Genomic DNA, 22,528 nt, shown 5'->3' with positions numbered 1-22,528 from the left:
CTTTGTGAAGCAGCCTGCTCCTGCTGTTCCTCAGAATTCTTCCTCTGGCTGCAAGGGCCATGAGGACACTACTGAGCCTTAAAAACCTTGAGCATCCCCACCTGCAACTCCCTCCCTGACCCTACACATGAGCCTGGAGCTCTATTCGAAGTCCAGTCTGGGACTAAAATTTTTCAGTTACTGTGGGATGCTGGTCTTCAGATCAGCCACAATCCTGATCTGGCTCCAAACCCTGCTGATCTAGACCTGCCTCATCATTATAGACTTGGCTGATGATTTGGGTTTTTGATGGATTCTAGCACCCTCCCCAGACTTCTTTGCTCAGGTACTTCCAGGTGGGTCCTGGCCAGAAAGGTCCCTGCCTTGCTAGGTCTGGCATCTTCTTTGGCTCCCTGTTTCTTGGGGAGCAGCTGGCCCTTTCTGTTCTTGACAATGGCTTTGCTTCCCTTCTTTCCCCTGCCCTCTTTTCTTTTTTTCTGACTTCACTTGAGATACTTGTCTAAAAAACCCAATCAAATAAACATGTGAAGACCATTTCTAAGGCAGCTCCACAACCTTTCTGGAAACCATCTGGAAAGTTTCAAAACTTAATTTGAAGGTTTATCATAAAAAATGTTATTCAACTTAATCTTTATTAAGAGGAGAACAGGACTTCTCTATTTTCCTGTATCTTGGTATTGAATCATAAAATGGATTGGGTTTTAAATGACCCTAGACTCGTACCAATACCCCTGCTATGCCCACAGTCACCTTTCACTACACCAGGTTGATCAGAGCTCCATCCAACCTGGCCTTAAACACTTCCAGGGATGTGGCATCCACAACTTGTCTGAGCAGCCTGTCCAAGTGCCGCACCACTCTCATAATAAAGAACTTTTCCCTAACACCGAAGCTGAACCTACTCTCAGCTGGAAACCAGTCCCCTTTGTTTGTCGCAATGTGCTCTCTTAAAAAGTCTCTCTCCATCTTTCATGTAAGCTCCTTTCAGGTACTGGAATCAAAATGCATGTGAGAGAACAGGAAAGTAAACCACACTTTACCTACTTTGGCTGACCTGCAATGTCTCCTGCATCATCTCATTTCCACATGCAGCACACCGTGCTTCTAGAAGTCCCTTGATCATTCTGTTGTCACAGTTAGTGAAATGCTTCACTTCCAGACTTGGCTACTATCAAAGACGTTGAAGAAATCAAGACTGTTGACTGTAGGCTCAGTGCTCCATGGGGCTTGAATGCCTACTATACAATTCCTACCAATTGTCTTGCATCTTCTTTTTCTTTCTCTGATATGAGAACGTCACAGAAGACACTACATTAGCTCATCTATTCGCACAACCATTTTTGACAAGAAAGCTCAAGGAAGCTTTATGTGTGCGAGTTCCAGATAATCAAGAAAAATTGATAAAATTATATTCCTGGACTATCCCATGCATTTCTAAATTCAATGTGCAAATCTGAAATTTGTGATAAGTAAAATAAAAAGATCATTAGAACAGACTTGTTTAGAACTTCCCCCCCCAGGAAAAAAGTGTCTGTCTCAGATTTACAAAGAATTGTGGGGACTGAAGATTGAACAGTAGCAAAACACAGTGAACAGACTTGTATGGGGTTTTTTTGCTATATACAGTTCTCTTACTATTTTATGTTTTTATCTAATACATTTAGTACCTTAACTGTTACTGATTTAATAGACTTTTCAAGTAATGCCTATAAGAAGGTGTTAGAAGCTTTAATTACATCAGTTTATGGATATTACAGGTCTCTAAGGAACTGCAGTAGTTTTCCACTAGTGGTACTGAAAACACTATTATTGTAGGGTTCTAAGCCACTTATCAGCTCACCCTTTCCTGTGCCTTAGGAGAAATTATCGGGTGATAATACGTAATATTCACTAGGTGGTATAGGCTAATAAATTGTCCCAGAAACAAATATAAATTACTGCAGGGGATTATACAGGGCATACGGCCTCAAAAGAGATTTAACTATACCTAGCTTCACATTGTGCTTTATCTTCCAGTTAATGATTTAGCTTTACTTTTGAATGAGATCAGTGCAAACACATTAAAGATCACTGACACCAAATAACAGGCAGAAGTTGAATTGGTTCATCTACTCCTGTATCAGAATGATAAATGTTAAGGCAAGCTTGTTTGGTTCAGTTTTTCCAGCCTCATCAGTCATTTTTTTTTTGCTTAAAGCTATTTTGCACAAAACTTCTACACTCTACACATAATTTCAATTATTTATACCTTATTCTATCTGATTACTTTGCAGTTGAGATATTTGTATCCCAACAAAGAAGACCTAAGGGACAAAACAAAAATTGAGACTATTACTAAAAGCTTTAAGCAACCATAAACCTTATGTGGTCATGTTGTGATTCAGAAAGGCAAATTGGTGAGAGGGCTGCATTTCAGTAAAAGTTGTATTAGTGGCTCAATGCAAATTTAAAACAGGTTGCATATTTAACAAATATTTGGAATTTACTTTAAACATGGCCAAGTAATAGATGGAAATAACTATCAAAAAGTTGTACAATGGTGACTTTTAAAACATGTCTTAAACCTATCTTCTCAGCTACATAATTAGTACTTATAATTGATACTGGCAATTATGAAATTATGAAGGAAGGCCACATGTCTTGAGAACATGCATCATCTCATGAGCTCTTGGCTGGTTTGACTGCAATCAGATTTTCTTACTCATAACAACATTTCTCTTCTACAGTGCTAAACATCACAGGAAGAGCCTTGGACACTAACACACGGCTTAAACTGCACCTTGTATCCATCAGCAAAAGGCAATATTTTAAATTTATTGTTTTATTTTTCAGAAGGACACTTACATTTGTCTTGTTACGAACATTAAAAATAAAATGACTAAACTTCTTGTTTAAGAATATCCTTTTCATGCCCTAGTAAGCCACCATGACATTATAAAACTTTATAAACGTAGAAGTTTAGCCTTTACAGGCTCAGAAGCACTTTATAAATGGGAGTTGGCCCTGCACTCTAACGAGATTGTCATCAGTGAATCTTACAGCACATGTGAGTAAAACTGTCGTACCTCCAAGCACTAAAGTCTATCATGTACAGAGCAAGAGTAAAGTGGTGTTCCTCCCCTGCATTCAAGCTTTGAGGATGAGGGATGACTACACAAGCCTTCTGGGTGTTCTTTCTGCACTGGCCCACTTGATAGTGGATCTGTTTCAGTACGGGTCAGTACCAGACCCCGAGTCACTGTTTTGCTCGGTTATGAATGAAGGGTATAAATGGGCGACGCCTCCACCCGGGTATATGGCAATAATCTGTTTTGCAGCAGTAATGCCAAAATGGTGTTTACATTAAGGTTATGTCAGAGTCAAAGACTTGTGAAAGACTCAGCCTTTTTATTATGGAAGGGCTATCAGAGCTTCATGTAGTTTTCTAAAGCTAAGTAACAGCAATATTGTCAATGATAGCAGAAAAGTGGAAGACGTGGGACTCCAACAAGGAAAATTGATTTCTGCAGTTCCTTCCTTGGAGAAGTAACTGAGGAGAGCAGAGCGCTGAGATGCCCGAGTGCCCTCGGGCCGCTGTTCCCCGTGGGCAGCGCACCTGAGACGGCTCGGGCCGTGCTGCCCCGCGCCCCGCCCGCCACCGGCAGGGACGCGCGGCCGCGCCAGCCGAGCCCTCACAGCCGCCGCTGCTGCCGAGGCACGGGCGGCCGCTCGCTGCCGGCCGAGAGCCCGGGACGGGCGCCCTCCCGCCGGCCCCCGGGAGGTGCGGCCCCGCCTGTGGGGCGGGGCGGGCGCTGCCGGGCCCGGCGGGCCGCGGGCGGTGCGGCGGGGCCGGAGCGGGGGTGCTGCCGCCATGCCGGGCGCCGCCGGCCCGCTCCCCCGCCCGCAGGGCCGCGTCCGGGCCGCGCCCCAGGAGAGGCGGCGGAGGGTGGCCCCGCTGGCCGCGGCCGCGCCGGCCCGGGCGGGGGACGAGCCGCTCCTCAGGGGCATCTTCGAGATCGGCAAGAGGAGCTGCGACGTGGTTCTGAGCGCCCGGCGGCTCCGCTGGAGCCCCATCCTGCCCGAGAGCCCCACAGGTGGGACGGGGCAGGGCGGGGCAGGGCTGTCCGCCCCAGCCGGGAGCGTGCGGCGCGGCCCGGGGCGAGCGGGGACCGGCGGCCGGGGCTCTCAGGCAGCGCGGGGCAGTCACCCTAAACCGGGATTGCAGTAAAGTGCTTAAAGGCAGAGCTGCCGGGCGCCTCCGTTCCCTTCGAGGTTACTTTGCTGACTGAAAAGAAAAAGAAATTGTTCGTAACGCTGTGAGTGTCTCGTACCTGAACCAAGTCTCTCTGGCAAGAGTTGCCTTCTTGGTGGGTCATACGAAAGGGACAGAAGGTAGGGAGGATGTTTCTTGTGGCCTCTTAGCCCCAGGCAAAGCAGTAAGAGGATTTAATTTTGTTTCTGCGGCATCAACTTTTCTCGGCTTATACTCTTTGGCAGGTACATAAACTAGAGCACAGAGAGGAGAGTATGGTTTTGCGGATGTGCCTGAGTTTTGTGATGAGGCTTCTGTTGTAGGTCGTCATTGCTCTGTGGTGTTCACACGGCAACACGCTGAGAAAGTGTGCTTAAAGGATTTGATCAATTGAAGCAAATTATACACAAGTTTCAGAAGCAAAGGATTGCTGCTCGAACGTGTCCAAACAGATATTCTTCTCCTAGAAACTGTGTAAACATACGTAGTTGTAAAACTGCATAGGCACTCCTTAAGGTGCTTGTTTATTTCAGTGACCTCCTAGTGTTTACATGAAAGAGAAATCAAAGATGTATTCAGGAATGCGGTTTCCAGGCAGCGTGTTTGCCTTCCGGGATGGCATGGTCAGCTTGTCCAGCCTTAAAATACCACGTTTATTTTGGAAGTGTATTGAACAGAACTTAAAAGTTCCTATAGGTGAGATCTCATAGATAAGCTAAGATCCATAGAGTTAGCATTTAGAGAAGCAGAGTACTCAGATGCTCACAGATTAAGTCAATATGGTTCATTTAATGATGGAAAGTTAAATTTAAAGTTGGGATACCGGAGCTACCAAAACTGAACAAATAAATACACAGTCATGCCCTGCTGTTGACTCCTCTCCTCTGTACAGTGTAACTGTGTTAATGCAGGGCTACAGTTAAATACCTGCTTTTCAGCAGGACCGCTGAGTTCTGAACACCCCTGCATCAGGTGTGGGGGCACAGTCCTTCCTCTTGGGGAGCCAGTCGGGGTGGTTAAATAATGCTGTTAGTTAGTGCTGAAGGTTGTCTTCCTTCCCATTTGGGACTAACTACAGGTCTCTGTGTATGTGATCTGCAATGTGATTTATTAATTATTTAGTTCTCTGTGTAGAGCTCTAATACGGGTGTCACTATATGTTCTGCCTCCTTTAATGTAAGTGGAATTGCCATGTATCAGGAACTAGGGTCTGTAATTGTCAATAGTGAAGGATATTAAGGTGCAGACAGGAAGAATAAATTTTGGTGTATATTGTTCCATATTTCCAGAGATGGGGAGTGTATTCTGTGTCTTGGGATTTGTGTGGTTTTGGCTTTTTTTGTTTTGTTTGGCTGGTTCGGTTTGTTTGTTTTTATCAGAAAAATTGATCCCTCTCAGCTGCTACTTTCATACAGACATCAGAAACTTTTCATAGCTCCTGAAAGGTAATGAAGTATGCAGTGCCTAAAGTCAGACCTGTAGCAGATGGCAGGACTTCGGGAGTCCTATGGAAAGCAGCACTGACAAGCTGCTGCCAGTTTTATCAGGATTTGGGATTTTACTGCACATGTATTAAATATATGCTGAAACTTCTTTCTCGGACAATTTGGTTTTATACTATGTGGCATTGAGCTGCTGAATAATTTCATTTTTGAGAGGCTGCAGTTGCAGCAGTCAAATGCAGATTCTGGAGCTTGAATGTTTTTTCTTTCCCTCATTCTTGGCTCCCAGTAGCCTTTACCCTGCGGTGTTCTGTACTGGTGCTGGGAGGAGCCATCTGTGGTAGGGTCTCATTCATAGATAAGTAGTGGAGTGTTCAGAGATGGCTAACAGCTCTCTGGACAAGTCTTTCCACTGGGATTTGGCTCATGCATGCTCTCTTCAACTCAAAAGCTTCATAATGTAGTTTGCCTTAGGCTCTAAGAGGTCAAGCCAGGTCTTCACGCTTTGCAAGTGCTGCTGAATATCTCTTGGTTGGACTTGTATGTGGCAATTCTTCCTATTTTAGGGAAAGGCCTTTCTTCTACGGCCGTTGCTACAGTCTGTCAAAATCAGAGTACTATAAGGTAGTTGCTTTCATGGTGTTTTCCTAACCTTCCATCCCCCATAGTTCTCCAGATGAATTCCTGTCTTGCTGATGTTGTAATTTGTCATCAGCAGCTCTGCGGTTCCAGTTGTTCTCACAAATGGTAGTTCGTGCAGCCTTGGTTCCTCCAGATTCTACCAGAGCTCAAAAGCTGCAGCTCAAAGTTCCCAAGCAGGGGACATCTACTGTGCCTGGGCCCAATCAAGTCCCAGTGATGTATGTATAGTTCTGCTCCAGTGTGCTGTTCCTGTGGGGCTCTAGGCAGCCTGATTATCAGGACCACTTCCTTCTTCACTCTGTCCTGGATTTCTGCAGCTTCTCCAAGAGGTTTTTGGCTACCCGTGCTTGCTGATGATTTTTGATGGCTTCCTTCGTTGTTCACTCTATGGCAGAGTTCCTACCTCTCAAATAAGCATGAGCCGTTATGAATTTTGTGTTATTTATTATAACAAAGCTTATGGCAGAAGTGAGTCTTGGGCTGGCGATTGGGTGTGGAGCCTGGCAGACGGAATGTGTCAGGTGGGAATGTGGGCAAATGTGAGGCACGGCTCAGCTGCCCCTTGGAAAGGCTGCAGCAACAGCCTGGGTGTGCAGCTCAGCTGAGCCTTTTCTCCTCAGTGGGGGTGGAACCTCTGGCCCATAGCTGGTAGCTTGCTTTTCACAGGGCACTGGGCACCCCGACGAGAAGCAGAGATCTCACTCAGTAGTTGATATTTTTTAATCTAGCTTCTTTCTATGTGGCATTCCTATGCTGTAAATATAATCATGGAAATCAAGAAAAAGGCAAGACTTCTCTATTAAAATTATCCAGCCCTGAACTGTGGAGGTTCTCATTTTGAGTGCTGCTTCAAAGCTATAGCAGAGAAAGCTATGTTAAGTACAGATTTGAATATTATGTGATTTTTATAAGTTCCCAGAAGGTCATTTGTATCCTCTTTATGAATATGGCTTTTTTGTTATTGTTGTTAAATAAAGACTTTAATTCTGATAATTTCTAAAGCCTTCAGCATATTTTTAAAGTTTGCCATAGAGTTTCCTGATTAACAATAATTGCAGTTTTTCAGTGGATTTCTGTCAGGTAGGAAGTGTAACAAAACTGGCAACTGTCCAGCACTTTACCAGTATGTGAAGTCTGGAGGATTTTGATCGTTATGAAAAACTTTATAAGTGTAATTTCTTGTCTGTGTAGTGTACTGAACTGAATGGTATATCAAGTTATTCTCTGCCTGACAGCTTGCTGGGCTGACTGGATAATAATAGTAATAATTTGGATAAAGCTTGCTTTTTAAGTATTGGTAATTGGACATAATTTCTCAATTAATGAACAAGAAAATAAGATCTTGGAGCAATCCAGAGGTTAATGTGCTATTGAGTATAAATTTAATAATGAATAAAATAAAAATAAAAAAATATTTTAAAATTAATTAAAACTAATCAATATATTATTTAAGTATGCTATTCTTATATATAGTATGCTTTAGTTCTTGTTAATATTGATCTAAAATACAGATTTATAGATGTTCTATGTAAGTGCAGCAATAAGGAAAAAGAATCACTGATGTATTTTAACAGTGAAAGAGTCGGCAATAAAGGACTTAAAATTAATTCCAAGTGCATAGTGGCCTGTTGCCAAGGCTATTTAGGAACAGATGTGGCTGAAATAGATACCAATAGTCTGTTTGGGATCTCTAAAGTAAGACATCTGTCAGTCTATCGGTCAGTCAGGAATAATGGAAATGGAAACTGGCTGTTACAAAATGTGAATTACTGAAGTTCCAAATTCAAAGCTTTTGATTCTACTTCTGACGTGTAGAAAACGTACTTTCTCTAAGTGGCTTATGTATTGTCCAAACAGAAAAACTATTTTTAAGGAAGAGACATAAAGAATATGAGGTGTAACTAAAAGTGAGGTGTTCATGTGCCATATTAATATATGGTTTTCAGATGTAAATTGAAGGAAGAAAGCATGAAGTTTTAAACATTCCCGTGGTGTCTGAACTTACAAGACACTCAAATCTTTTTCCAGGAAGTTCTTAAAATTAATGTATTTTAGAAAAATACTGCATGAAGCTGCCAAACAATTTACTAATCTACAATTTATTGCAGAAATTGAAAAATAGTTATGGAAGTAGGATACACTAATTAAAGGAGTCTTAAATTTTTTCTTTATTTCAGGAGACTTTTGAACTTAATATCTTGACTGACTGTGTGGGTTTTTTTTCCCCCTTTATCAGAAGATCAGTTCATGTGTTTGTGGCACAACTTATATTGTTTCATTCTTTCTGTTCTTTCTTGTGTTTCACACATTTGTGCATCTCTGTGCTTATACTGAAAGAGGCTGACATAGTCTGGATATCTAATAGAGCCTTTTATATGCACTTCAATTCTGTACCTCCAAAGAGAGGGATCAGATATTTAAATCTTTGTTCCAGGAAAAGTTTCTGTGCTAGTTCTTGAAAATTATATTCGTGCATTCAGGTTTGCATACACATTAAGTGCTGCCTGTGTTAGTGAGTTGGATTCTGATGGTATGGGAATTTGAAATAACAGGATTAACTTAGCTTTCATAGAAGGTAACCCTTCTTTATGACCTCTTTTTATGCAAAACTTTCTGTTGATGAATTTGTGGTTTGTGTTATCTTAAAGCTCTTGTAGGCAATAAACTCAGCAAGTTTTAGACTTGGGTAAAGGTGATGGGTTTTGCTTTTGTGGTTGGGTTTTTCCCTTTGTTTCTCCCATAGCACTGTGTAATAATTAGGTCTTTGCCATGTTCTGTTATTACAGATAAGGCTGTGCTTTGCTTTATTCCTCTCCTCTTCCTGCCTGGGGAGCGAGGATGGTGCCTGGCTGGGTGCTTGGCACGTTGTGCATCACTGGGCAGCTGGCACACCAGGAACAGGCCAGGCGTGGCTGGTGCTGGCTTTTGGCCGCTGAGCAGGCGGATTGAAGAAAGAGAGGTGGGAATCAGGGGCAGTCAGGAGCGCTGTGGTGGGGGTGAGCTGATACATTATGGAAGTGTAGGGGCTTTGGTGCAGTGCCCTGTGGGTGTGGGAGGGATTTGTGGTACTGTGGAGAGGGATGTGAGTGAATGGAGGGGACACTGGAGCTGTTGCTGGGCAGACAGGGAGACATGCAGGGTGATGCTGTGGTGTGAGGAGGGTGTGTGATACAGGGTGGGGGAATCAATGGAGAGTTAGAGGAGATATGTGATGAGGAGTAGAGTGTGAGTTTATTTTCAAAAACAGTTCTCAAGGTTCTGTAATTTTCTTGCTCCCAGAGTAATTGACAACTCTTGACTGTGCCTTTTGGGCAAAGGTGTGCAAGTCAATTGATGGTCCTGCTTATATAGCACGATGGAGAGACTCCAATAATGTATATTAAAAAAGAAGTTTATAGGCTAACCTATCTTTGATGCCCATGCTAGTGATATTTTCATACCCACAATAGTGCTATAACATTGAGTCCCTTTCTCAGTGTAGATTATTGTTCTTTCAAATCATTAAAGAATATGCCGTCAAATCCCTTATCTAAGTAGAAGTTTCTTATCTCAGTTTCTTAATTATCCTGGTTTTTGACCCTTCACTATAATTTTGGCCCTTCACACTATTTTTTTAGCCCCTCTTTCAGATCTTAGATGCTGTTGTTCTTTCTTTGATTGTCATTTTACCATGTCATCCCTGAATCTGTAACCCCCTATTATGCACTTTTGTCTTTTTCTATTGCATCAAATGTTGCCTGCTTATCTTGGCTTTTAAGTGTAGTTAATTGGAAAATGCATGACTTTTTTTTGCAGTTGCAAAATAGAAATAAAGGCATGAAAGTCTGTCATCTGCTCTTGTTGGAATCAATAAAACTAAACTTAGAAAAACAATTTTCCTCTCCTTGTAAATGTCTTGTTAACTATGTATATCACAGAAGCAGGTAAATAATAAATACTGTTACAATTTTGTAAAACCCAAACAAATAGATATTGGATAGAAGATCCCCTTTTGTTTGCTGTTTCATTTAGGTATATCTGGCCATATTATGCACTGACTTTAGAAGGAAGTTTTTATTCAACACATGCAGTACTCCAAAAATATTTTTATTCTACTAAGACAATTTATGAAAAAGCTTAAGTGGCTGAAAATCTGAGAACATAACCTGAAGAACTGAGTAGTCTGTGTACCTTAACATTAGTGGGTTGTGGAACTAATGTTTTCCTTTTGAGGAAATCAGTGGTCCTGGTTTTTATGACTTATGTTGTAACAGTATGTGCAGACAAAAAACCATAATGTGTTGAGTATCTGATACATGTATTACCATATTGCCATAAGGAACTGCTATTATGTTAGACACCAACTGATTTTGTGATAGTGTTGGATTTCTCTCACATATGCTTATGTTTTTGTACAGATGATCCTTTAGGAACATCTGCTAGTTTTGTGGTGGTATCTGCTGTTTCCTTTCAAAATTTGACCTTTTTGTCATTTAGTGCTGTGACTGCTATAGAATTCTGTTTTACCAGAATCTTTTTCTAAATTGATTCCTGTCTCATAGATACTGTCATTTTTTTGGGTTGTGATTTTTTATTTTTTTAATTTTTTTAACTGCTGACTTGAAATAAGTGACCAGAATGTCTTCCTTTTAATTGTTCAGGTTGTTTCAAAACTACTGGTGTCTGTGGACTAAAGGTGTGGATGGTACATCTCAAACTATTTCACTAGGGAAGTAGTTTTGCAACTCTTGTCTTGCAGTTTAGGAACCCTTCCCCCTTGAGTTGAAGAGCAAATTTGAAGAGTAAAACTAGGTATTATTTAAAAAAAAAAAATTGAAATTGTAAGCCTGAATTTTTGTATTAGACTTGATGTCTGGTAGCCTACCTGTAAGGGATTTGATGAAACACAATTCACTTACGTTTAAGATCTGGTGGAACTTCCTCCTTCCCCAATTTCTCACTTAGATATCATAGGAAAATATTAAATCACTGAGAACTTTTTCCATGACTTGGTTTAACTCACAGTTCTCTAGTCTAGCGTGTGGCTATTTCTCACCTGTGTGTTGCAAGTTTAAACAAATGGTCAGTTCATTAATACAATTCAGCACTGAACTCTGAATTTCCTGGCTTTTGCCTGTTTGAGCAACGTCAGATGGTAGTTAGTTGGATGCTTTTCAGTGCTGAATAGTTGCTGTAGTTGTCAGTTTATTTGAACTGTGACAATATATCTGTTCTGCCAGTCCATACACTCAAGTGAATATAGGAAAGTATTCTTTGTGAGGCTCTGAAAATGCAAAGCAACAGATGTTATGTACTGCACAATTATAGGTATCCTGGAAACAGATCTTTACACAGTGCAGGCAGTCTTGGAAAAACAAAATTTGGCACGTGAATGATCAAGTTAAGGGTAACAGCAATAAATCCTTACAACTAAATATAATGCTGTTTTGTACATACTGATCTGAGCTTGGGTAATTATGTGCTCATTGTTATATCACCCTCCTGTCATTTGATGAAAGTTTAAAAATTATCTTGTGGTTATATTTTTCTGCATTGTTTTAGTACACCATAGTAGAAATAGAATAAGTGTTTTCACTTAAAAATAACATATGAAAATGTATTTTGAAAAAAAAGCGTATGTGATTCTAAGGAGTGACAATTCTTGTAAATAAATTGCTAACAGCAAATAGGAAAAAATTCAAGATGATTTGCTGGGTTTCTGTGTGAAAATAACACATCTTTGCCTGGCTGATCTGTTGACTGTTCTGAAGATGGTTCAAAATGAGATTACTCCTGTCCAAGTCCTCTCTCTGCTCTCCTGTTTGTTGCATCTTGCCTTTTGGAGACCTGTCAAAATACTCTGTCAAGAAAGGTACTGAAAGATTTCACACTTGGATGGTTTTGGGTTTCCCAAAGGCCTGCTCTGTCACATCTATGTAATTTAACTTGCAGTGAGGTGATTAGCTAGGGATCAAAATTATCATAGTGCCAGTGAATAGTACACTAACAGTTAGATGGCTGTAGATGGTGGTAACTCATGTCAACATCAAACTTTGAACAGATTTGTGATTTCATTCAGTGGATTCTGCAGCTGACACATTTTTTGCTAAACCTAAGTGTATTGTAAGTTACCATGACTGGGAAAAGATTGTATACAGATGTCTGTTTTTAATTTTGTACTGATTTTATTTAAGGAAAAAGAATACTTTGAGTATTTCATGTCAAATGTAATGTTTCTTGGTCACTTGACTGCAACACACTCATTAAACAAGGCTGGTAGTAACTGGAGTTGGTTTGGAAAACAACGCTTAGCAGAAAAAAGGTACCTGATCTATGTCTGTTTCTCTTTTTAACTGTAGTACAAATTAAAATTAAATATGAGCTTTTTTGTTGTTTGTTTGTTTCTTAGGATTTACATTTGTTGAGTAGTTAATTATTTAAAATATGATGGAAACAAGCAGGTGGTGATTTTGAAATTTTGTCCCTAGGTCTCACTTGTTTTATGGAAACTGTTTGGGGAAGGTACACACAGAAATTCAGTACTGAGCTTATAATGATTTATATGTATATGAATACTTGCTTAAAGCAGATACTGCTTTTTTTCATCAGCCTTTAGCAATATTGATTTTACATGGGAGCAGAGTAATAAAGTAAGTTCTTTCCTACAGCACAGCTTAAAAACCATGGCAGTTTTGCAGATTTGACTAGGCAGCAGGACAGTGAGTCCAAGAGTTGGAATAATTACACACATTGTAATGTATCGATCTTTTATTTGAATGCCATCAGCTTGGAATAAAGATCAGGAGCTGTAGCTATACCATTCCTAATGTGTATGATTATAGGTTTATCATGTGGAAAATGTCATCTGTCACTTAAACAGTTGTTAGGATTATTATGTTAAGGGTAATTAGAACATAAATAGAGACTAAAGCAGATGTTTGTATGCTCTATAAACCAGCAGTTATTTAACCACCTCTTGAATAGTGTGTGCAGTTCTGGTGTTCTCAGCAAAGGCAGTGTGGGACTAGAGAAGGTTCAAGGGGTGACAGTGGTTAAAGGTACATAAGGGTTTCTGGATGAGAGTGGCAGACCAGGCTGGCACTTCTTGGTCTGAAAGGAAGGTACGTGAGATGAGGCCTGGACCAAGTAGGTGGCAGATGTAGAACATAAGAAATACGGTGCATAAGGCTGAGAAGAACCAGGCTGAAAACCAAATGAAAAGCTAAGAGAAATGTAAAATTTACCGCCATAGATTGTTGATGCTAAAAGATTTTGTGGATTCAGATGGAGATGGGAGGCCTCATATGAGTGCTTTTAAATGTATAGAAACCCCAGTGAGTTCAGGGTGTCCCAAATGAAAACAGGTGGGGAATGGAAAAGTACTAGTGGGAAAGAGAATAAATGCTTCCTTTATTCCTTCTCTTCTCTTAGCATCTGCTTATGACTATGGTTTGATATAAGATACTGGGACAGATGGACATTTGCTCTGTCCTGGTATTGCTGGTCTTAAATACCAGAAACCAGTTAAATTATATTTATATGATATTTTGAGTAAAAGCACACACATCACTAGTCTGCAATTCCACCTGTGTCTGCAGTGCCAAGCATGATTTAATGATAAAATTTGAGCTTCAGTTTGCCTAGCCTTCCATTTGCAAGGTACTTATTTTTATTGGTTATAAATAATACAGGTTAAAGAAAGTATGTTCTTTGCCTGACAAAATACCAAGGAGTTAATTTTATTAAATGCTGGTTAAGAATTACAGTGCAGTAGCAGACTGTATAGGAAACCTGAATTTCTTAGCCATAATTCCCTTGGAAATATTGTTCATATGAATGTTTATAATTATTATAGTGTTGAGTTTTTTTAATATATTTATTTTTATTGTGGAGAAAGGAAGTTAAATTCCAAAGATATAGTTAGACTTGTATAGGATAATGTCTGAAACCATTGAGAATGATTTATTTTGATCAGCCTCAAAATAAGGAAAAAGTGTAGCTTCAACATGCTTTGCTGGTATTTTTCCATAAATACATTTGAGAAGATTTCTGATGTTCACAGAAGATGACCCTTAATATAAAACATCCATGTCCTTTTGTTATGTCGGCCACTAAAAGATGTGTGCCAGGTTATCAATGCTGATTATTTCTTGAACACAAAAGGTGATAATTTTCTTGAACTAATTCACTTTATGGCTAAATCAAAGATTATTGTATGATTTGTAATGTGCAGCTGGATATGTGTAGAAACTAATTTTTGTTAAATTTACTTTTAGATGAGCAAAATAGGTTTAATATTGTGATAGAGGAAAATTTGCATGGAATAGTAACAATAACACTGTGTAAGTGTGTGCTGAAGTGTTTCGAGATGCATCTCTGTTGCTGTGTGGGTGTTCTGAATGGGAATTGCTCCCTTACTCTGCAACCATATGCAGCATCGTGATGCTGTAAAATTCATAGGATCTGCAAGTAAAATGCTTCAGCCTCTTCTGTGCATATTGGTGTAATGCTAGCATTTAAGAGTTTGTGGGAGCAAAAATTTGTGTGTATTATGGGAGATTTGAAGTACATCTTTGTTGTCTGACATGTTTATTCAACAATAAAAACTGATCAGAAATTGGCTTGTTTAGTTTTGCTTTGGTTTTTCTGGTTTTTTTTTGGGTTTTTTTGCTGTGTCAATCAGTAATCTTTCTGTTTGATTGTAGTACTTACTGCTAGGGTTAGGAATGGATATGTAAATGTGACTGACGTGTACGTGCAGTTACCATACTGGAGATAAGAGGAGCTGGTGGTAGATGCCAAAGAACTTGCTTAAAGTGCATTGGAGAGGTTTGTTTGAAGTTGTTGGTGTGTGCCAGGATGCAAAACAGACATTGGGGAGCATTTTGGGATGGGTTTTTTTGGAGGTTTTTTGTTAACAAGTGTCTGTTTTAAAGTAGTTAGAAAATAGGTAGGTTTCTATATGTAACTTACTATGCTAATGTAGTTTCATATAAAAGTGAAAGTTACCTCTGTACTAAAGTTTGAATTTCATGGTGCTCAATGTTGACGTTTTATTCATAAAGCGTTTTATGAATTCTGCATGTTCTCTGAAATGCATTAACTTATCCTATTTTATGCACTGGTTATGTGACAATTCAAAATGGAGATCTCCAGATTTTTAAGAAAGTTATGAAAATTTCAAGCAATATTTAAAATGACTCATTGCCATTTATTAATGTAATTTCTGAACAGTATAACAACATAAAATATTAAACCAACTCAAATTAGGGGCTTCACATGATAATTCTGAATGTATTTTAATTTTCAAAATAGCATTATATTTAATTTTTTACAGACAAATCAGATATTCCCTAGAATTATTTTTCTGCTAAACATTTAGTAGACCTGTTGATAGACTTTATAAAGCATCTGATGCACATGGACCAAAATTTACATTAGCTCAAAGAGATGTATTATTTACAGTTTTCATTTGACACGGGCGTGTTGCAGTGAGTATGCAGCAGTTCTCGGTGAGCTCGGTGCAGACACACGGGCACAGGTGGGCGTCCTGGTGGCGTGCACCATGCAGGGAAACACATGGCACTACACAACATGGGGCAAAGAGCACGCAGTTGGAATTAGAAATCATTTTATGGATACCGTGGAAATGTGTGCTTGTTCGCGTACGGGGTTGTAATTTCTAAAAAGGGTGTGCGTGTTGTTGTATTGAACATTTGTGAGACAGACAGCGCTCTAATGTAGCTGTCCTTACTTTGTGCAGAGAGGAGCTATTGTCTGAGCTTGTTTATGTCAATATTTTAATAATTTATCTTTATAACTGCTTTTGATTATATTTATAGTAACATTGGCACCCTGTGTACAGAAGATACAATCAGTGCTGAAAGGAAACTTGCATCCATCTGGAAGCAATAAACTTTTCTAAAAGACTGCACAGTGTTACTCAATCCTGTGATTTCTCACTGTGAGTGAAATTAAGGTTTGGTTCAGTTGTGTCACATCATATTGGTATCAAATCTTTTGTGAGAGCTTTGTCATAGTGTTAAGCTACCAAAAAAAAAAAAAATTGAAATTGATGACAGTCTGAGAATGTAATTTCCTCAGTCACAGAATTATGTGTCATTGCAAATGGAGTCAATTCTATATAATAAAAATAATTGTAATACTGGAAAGCTTCTGGAGTGTTGCGTTATGTAAGCTATCTCTTTATATTAAGTGCTAATTTGTATACTGCAGAATTGACTAAGAATACCTTAAATTTGGTGTTGTGTTCTAAGTGGTTTTTGTACTGTACATCTACATGTAATATAAATTATATTTTTAATATGAAAAAATGTTTTTAAAAGTTAGAGAAATATGAACAGTGTCCACAAGGAGAAAGGGGTGCACGGGGGGGAATCTATATTATAAAGATCATCTAACAAAATTCTGGGGTTTTTTTTTTTTGGTGCTTTTCTTTTAGGTTTGTTACAAGTGTGGTGTACATGAACAAAATAGGATTAGTTCACCCCTGCAGGCAAAGTGGTGTAGCCTGCATTCTTCCTGTTCCTAAGTGGCAACTGAGCGTGGGGGTGAGGGAAGGGTGTTATGCTTGTCAGAGGATTCTGGTGGTGCTATTGCCATCTCTTGCCCTTGGGCTAGTGCAGGAGATGTAGATACAATGATACAAAGGATGGCAGAGTTTCCTTCATAAATCTCTGGAAAAAAAAGTAGATCGGAGATCAATGAGGATAAAGCCAAACATGTAGAAGTTAGTGGATGAGTTCATCTAGCAGCTGATAGCAATGCTTTGATAACTAAAAGCGTGACTTGCTAGGGTACATGAATTATCAGTAGTTTACAGGAGGAAATTGACTTGTGTTTAGAATGGGCTGCTTGTTTTTTTTTTTCCTGAAAATGTTTCTTGAAAACCTTCTCCAGAAGAGACTAAAATTCAGATATTTGAGACATAATGCGTTCCCTGAAACACTGATATTTAGCAGTATGGGTGGTTTCTAAATCTGTATTTGAGGCTGAGGCAGATCTGTTGCAAGTAAAGCTCCAAGTAAAAGTAATTATTAACTTGTATTTAATCAAACTCAGTAATGTCATGTGGCCATAAGAGGTCATTTGTTTCCCCACTTCCCCTTATTTTCTGAAATGACAGAAGTAATGGCTGTGATTGTAACATAAATTAGTAGGTACAAAACACTGTGTATGTGCGAGATGTTTTCGAGGAAATGTAAAATTAGGCTCATGTTTCCTCTTTGGGGATTCTTTAGTGTATTTCAGCTCTGCTAGCCATGATTCTATTAAATCATGTAGGCCACTAGATACCAGTCTTCTGTTCATTTCAAAAGTCTCTCTGCAAATAGATTCCATTTTATGATAGGTGTATGGTTGGTCTGTGTAAGACCAGTCATTTAATCTGATACATATGTTTGAAGAGGTTTGGGAAATGATGGAAATCAGTGATGCTTGTTATCCTGTTGTCACTCTGAAGTTTCTTACATAAGTTCTCTTACTAAATTAAAAGCCTTAAAGTTTCAGCCACTAAATAAAAGATTTGCAGCTACTTTTCAAATTATATTATGAAATTAGCCAGTATGTGGGCCATATTTTTAATATAAAATGTAGAGCTTTCTATAGTGTATTTCCAGTGACCTCTTTCTTGCTGTGGTGTTAATAAGAAAATGTAATTATTAAAAGCAAAGCCTTTGCTTCATGCATCTTCTCAAATGCTTCAGGATGGGAATCAGTCATTGTCTGCCTGGCTTCCTTTCAGCTTATCTTGTTGTTCTAGCATTATTCCCAGTAGAACTCTGTGTTATTTTCAAATTCATCATCTCCCTCGAATTCTTTCTTGTAGAATGAAGGGCAAACTCTTCCTTAAGGTGAAACTTTTTCTCTGGAACAGTGCCAGGCCTTCTGCTAAAGCTTCAGTCAGACTTTTTTTCAGAGGTATTTATTCAGTAAGCTATTTGACTTCTTTTCAAACTGGCAGTTTCAGTATGTTTTTCTAATGGAATTCTGCCATTAGCCTGTAGTTAATCAGCAAGCTGCTTCACTGCTCTATGTGAGAGCACTAATGAAAGCTTGATGGATAGATGTCTGATGAGCCTCATTACAAGAGGAAAGGCCTTTTCCATGGCCTGCTGGGCATCAAGTGTATGAGCGTCACTCTGAGATCTGGTCATGCTTAGAGGGGAAGTCCCCAAGCCTGGCCTTTCCTCACAGGGCATCAGCTCCAGCAAAACCAGCCTCTGAGCTGTACTGAACTGTGCTCTGACAGTATGGGATCCTCTTTTCTTTTGGATCAGCCAGAACTAAGTAGTTTGGTGATGGTTGTTCTTTTCAGAAGTTTGCCTATTGCTGTCTTTCAAAGCTGTAGTGAAAGTTAACCAAATTTTAAGTGTTTGAGTCTGGTCCAGCTCAAGACTTCAAGGACTACACCAAATGTTCTCTAAAGCTGCCTTTCCTTCAGTTGCTGTGATATGATGCTGTGCACATATGTTGTATGTGCAACAGCCCTCTTGGTTCGGTGGGGATGTTCAGAAGCTCAAGGATTAATTTTTCCCAGATATGGTGGAGAACAGGGACTGGAATCAGCTGGTTGTGGTGTCTTCTGGGGAAGAACCATTTGAAAAGAGGTGAGAGACAAGAGGGGAAGATAAAAGGTAGGAGGTTACAGTTTTAGATGGATTTACCCATGCTGTGAATATTGTAAAGTTGTTTAGAAATAAGTGAAATTATTTTGTTATGTAATGTAAACCTTTACCCCGTGACTGAGATTAGCACTGTAAAATTATTTTTTGTTTTTGGCTGGTGTTGTGTTGAAAAATTGCAACCGGAAGTACAAATTTGTTCTGAAGTTTAATTTTTTTAATCTGTTCGTTATTCTTCATAGAAGTATTCTTTTTAGGGGTACTTATCTGTGATGGTAGTTTAAAATAAGTTGACTTCTTTAAGCTAGAATAGAGAATAACTCCTTGTTTTTCTTGTCTCCTTTTTTCACTTGTCCAGTGAAACACAACTGAATGTGTCATTAATTGTTTTGTAAAGTGGAGTTTTATTCTGAGACTTATAATTTATTTATTTTTTTTAATATATAAGATGTCACTAGAGCTCTAAAGAATTAAGAGAAGCCATTGTGCATCTTTTCCATTTCTGGCTGACTCTTGTTGATCTGTGTGATCTTTGGGGAGTTAGCAATTGGAAGTGAAAATGCACAGCAGATTGGCTCAAGACATGTTGATTTCCTGCTGATGAAAGGAGACAGTCCCAGTTCTTCCTTCTTCCCTGCTGTGAATTTTCTTAGCACTTTGTAGCATCTCTAGTTTTATAGGACTTGTGTTGAACTGATTATACTAAACAACTGTCAGAAGACTAAGCCAGGGGAAAAGTGGGCAATCTCTGTTACTGTAGGGAGCTGATTTGACTCAGCTGGTTTTGCCCAGAGCCAGACTTCAGGAAAATGGTTGGAGTGCACAGTCATGGCAGGTGAGTCGAGGGTTGGTGTCTGTTGAGAGAGGGATTAGCAGTGAGGTATTGCATTTGCTTGGCAAAATACATCACTTCTCCCTAAGATTCTCTAGAGAAGGAGAATGAAAATGGGTTGTATTCCTGTCAGATGTTTTTAAGCTCAGTTTTCTGCCCTGAAGGAATACAGCTGCTGCTGCAAGTGAATAGCTGCCATTAAAAGGTGAAGTGACTAGTTGCACCCTGCTTTTTCTCTCCAGCTCTGCAGAAACTGAGATGCATCTCTTCAGTCCCATGAAATACTTTCTGAGCTCCTTGCTGCTCCCAAGCAGGTCATTGCACACAGTGTGAGAAACGTGTTTCTAGATTAGGGCCTTGCTTGTGTTAACTTCTCCTGTAACACCTTTTAAACGGACTACAGTAATGTAAAACTAATCTTCAAACAAAAACCAGCACCTCCCCAACCTGGCCCTGGCTGTACCACCTTCTCCTCAGCTTGCTGTTTGATACTTTTAGCAAGCAGAAACTGGAATTTTGCTTTCTCTGATTGCAGAAGAGTGTAAGAGGCATAGCATCAAATTTTGCCAGAAGTATTGCATAACCTATCTTTTTGAAATAAGAAATCATTCAAAATTCATATGTTTTGAAATAGCTTTTCTGTCTCATATTTAGAGTACTTAAATAAGCGCTAAATAGCCAGAAAGGCCTTACAGATTTTCTTGGATTTTCTGGCAAGAATGATTGTGTCTGCTTTTCTCACTGCCAGCGAGAGTCAAGTCAGCTTGATCAATAAGTAGCTGAAAACTGTAGAGGTTTTATGAATTAGGTACATGCTGCTTACTGTGCTTTTCTGATTTACAGTGAGGGAAAAATGGGCTTAGTAACTGATGGGCTAATAGGTGCTGGTTTATATGCATTAGACATTATATTAAGTATTCCTAAACATAGATTTATAGACATACTGTCAATACTAATTTAATTTTTAATTATATTTATTTTAATTTTGGTTTATATTAATATAGTTATGTTTTATTGTATGTACTGAATGGTTACTTTGAAAGTAGTGTTTTTACAGTGTAGGATGGTCTGTGATCAATTTTATAATAAATAAGTGTTGTATAATAAAACACTTCTTTAGTAAGTACTGGTCACTGTATTTTCTTTGGTATGGTCTTGATGATTTTTTTAAAATTTCAAATTATTTCTGTTAAGTTACACTGCACTGAGATATTTCCATCAACTATTAAGGAAGCAGCTTTGAGAACAGAGTGGGACAGAGAGCCTAAAATGTGTAAAAGATTTATTTACTCATTATAGTCAGGAGGGCTAGGTATCTTGCCAAAGGTCATAGGAAGCATTTGTGACCAAGGGAGTATAACACTCTTTGCTTTGTGTCCGATTCTTGTACCTGAATTACAGTCACATTTCATGAGTGTTTTCTGATATTTTCCATGTACTCCAGATACTTGTTATGGAAATCAAGTCTGTAAGTACCACTTCTAGATTTTGGGCCTCTGTAGTAAGATAGCAGTCCAAAAAGTGGTTCCTTGTTGAATATTGGTGTTTATATTTAAATACCACATTTTCTTTACAAATGTTCTGTTTTTCAGTAGTACAGTTTTTTTCCTTTGTGAATATTTTCATCACTTTTGCTGTAAACGTGAGGTAGTCTTTTTGTTTAAAGCCTAGTTTAACATCCTTGAGTAATTAAAATTTGGTTTACTATTTACAGTTAAACCCTATTTGAGTGTATTAGTTCCTCATCTTTTGATTTAGACATGTTTTTTGGTTAAATAAGAGATTTGACTACCATGAATAGGAAAAATGTAGGATAGGCTCATTACTTGAAATTAGTGAGATGATAAATTGGGGCATAAAACTTCCTAGAAATTCATCTATCCAGGCAGATTTTTCTTTTTTTCATGCTGTATTTGGAAAAAAAAAAAGTGGACATGTGCAGAAACTGTGAGTACAATTAGCGTCAAGCAGATAAATCCAACTCTAATCCTGTTTACGCTCTACATCAGACAGATGTGCTGAGATTGATTTAGACAAGCCCTTGGCTTATAGTTACTTTTTTTTTTAAGTGCCATATATTCTGGTTTTGTTAGATCTTTTCTAAATGTTAAGTGCTGTTAGTTTTGCTCTTCCCTAACGCCTGTAACCTACTTTATGCAGGTCCCCTCTCTGCTTTCATGATGACAGGGCAGCCTGGTAGAAGAGATTATCTTTATTCCTTGTAATTAAATTGACTTTTTTTTTTTCAGAAGATACAACAATGGGAAGTGGGTACCGAATAAAATAAATAGCATGATATCTAATAGATGTGTACTTAAATCTCTTGCAAGAACAGATGGTACCCAATATCTTTCTAAGTAATGTGAGAGGACAGTTAATGTCCTGAAACTGCTTGCAATAACCCATATGATACTAACAAGCCAATACGGCTTTCAAAGTTTAAAAAAGTGTTTAATCCAGTAAATACTTTATTATGAAAGTAAGCTTGATTGTTATGTCATTCTAGAAATATTTTATCAATACAGCTCATGACTTAAATTTTCTTTATCTGAGTTGTTTTATAAAATTGTACTGCATTTGTGATGGTCTTATTTTCAGTAAGCAGAGAAAATGAGAATTCTTGCTTATGTTTGGGATTTTATGCAGATTTCTTTGCAACTTTAGTAAAAGTGGGTTGTCCTAATCCTACTAACTAGTTCAACATATTCTCTAGAAATTAAAAGTTGAGGATGATGGTTTTTTCCAATTCAGCATTCCT

General features: G+C 38.8%; 1 protein-coding gene across 2 annotated transcripts in view; it reads left to right on the top strand.

Moving 5' to 3' along the window:
* The first annotated feature begins 3,844 nt into the window (after positions 1–3,844).
* The window catches only part of CERKL (ceramide kinase like), a 50,856-nt gene continuing 32,172 nt past the window's right edge, over positions 3,845–22,528 (top strand). The window contains exon 1 of one of the 2 annotated variants that reach the window (XM_058840247.1): positions 3,845–4,073. In XM_058840247.1, the coding sequence (XP_058696230.1) occupies positions 3,851–4,073 (223 nt within the window). In that variant the 5' untranslated portion in view covers positions 3,845–3,850. Of the gene's footprint in view, positions 4,074–4,190; positions 4,296–22,528 lie in introns of those variants that run through there. The other variant, XM_058840248.1, reaches the window with a different exon arrangement.

The sequence above is a fragment of the Poecile atricapillus genome, chromosome 5, assembly GCF_030490865.1.
Source record: "Poecile atricapillus isolate bPoeAtr1 chromosome 5, bPoeAtr1.hap1, whole genome shotgun sequence".
Taxonomy (NCBI): domain Eukaryota; kingdom Metazoa; phylum Chordata; class Aves; order Passeriformes; family Paridae; genus Poecile; species Poecile atricapillus.
Note: the sequence above shows the minus strand (reverse complement) of the source record. Positions and strands in the feature narration are given on the sequence as shown.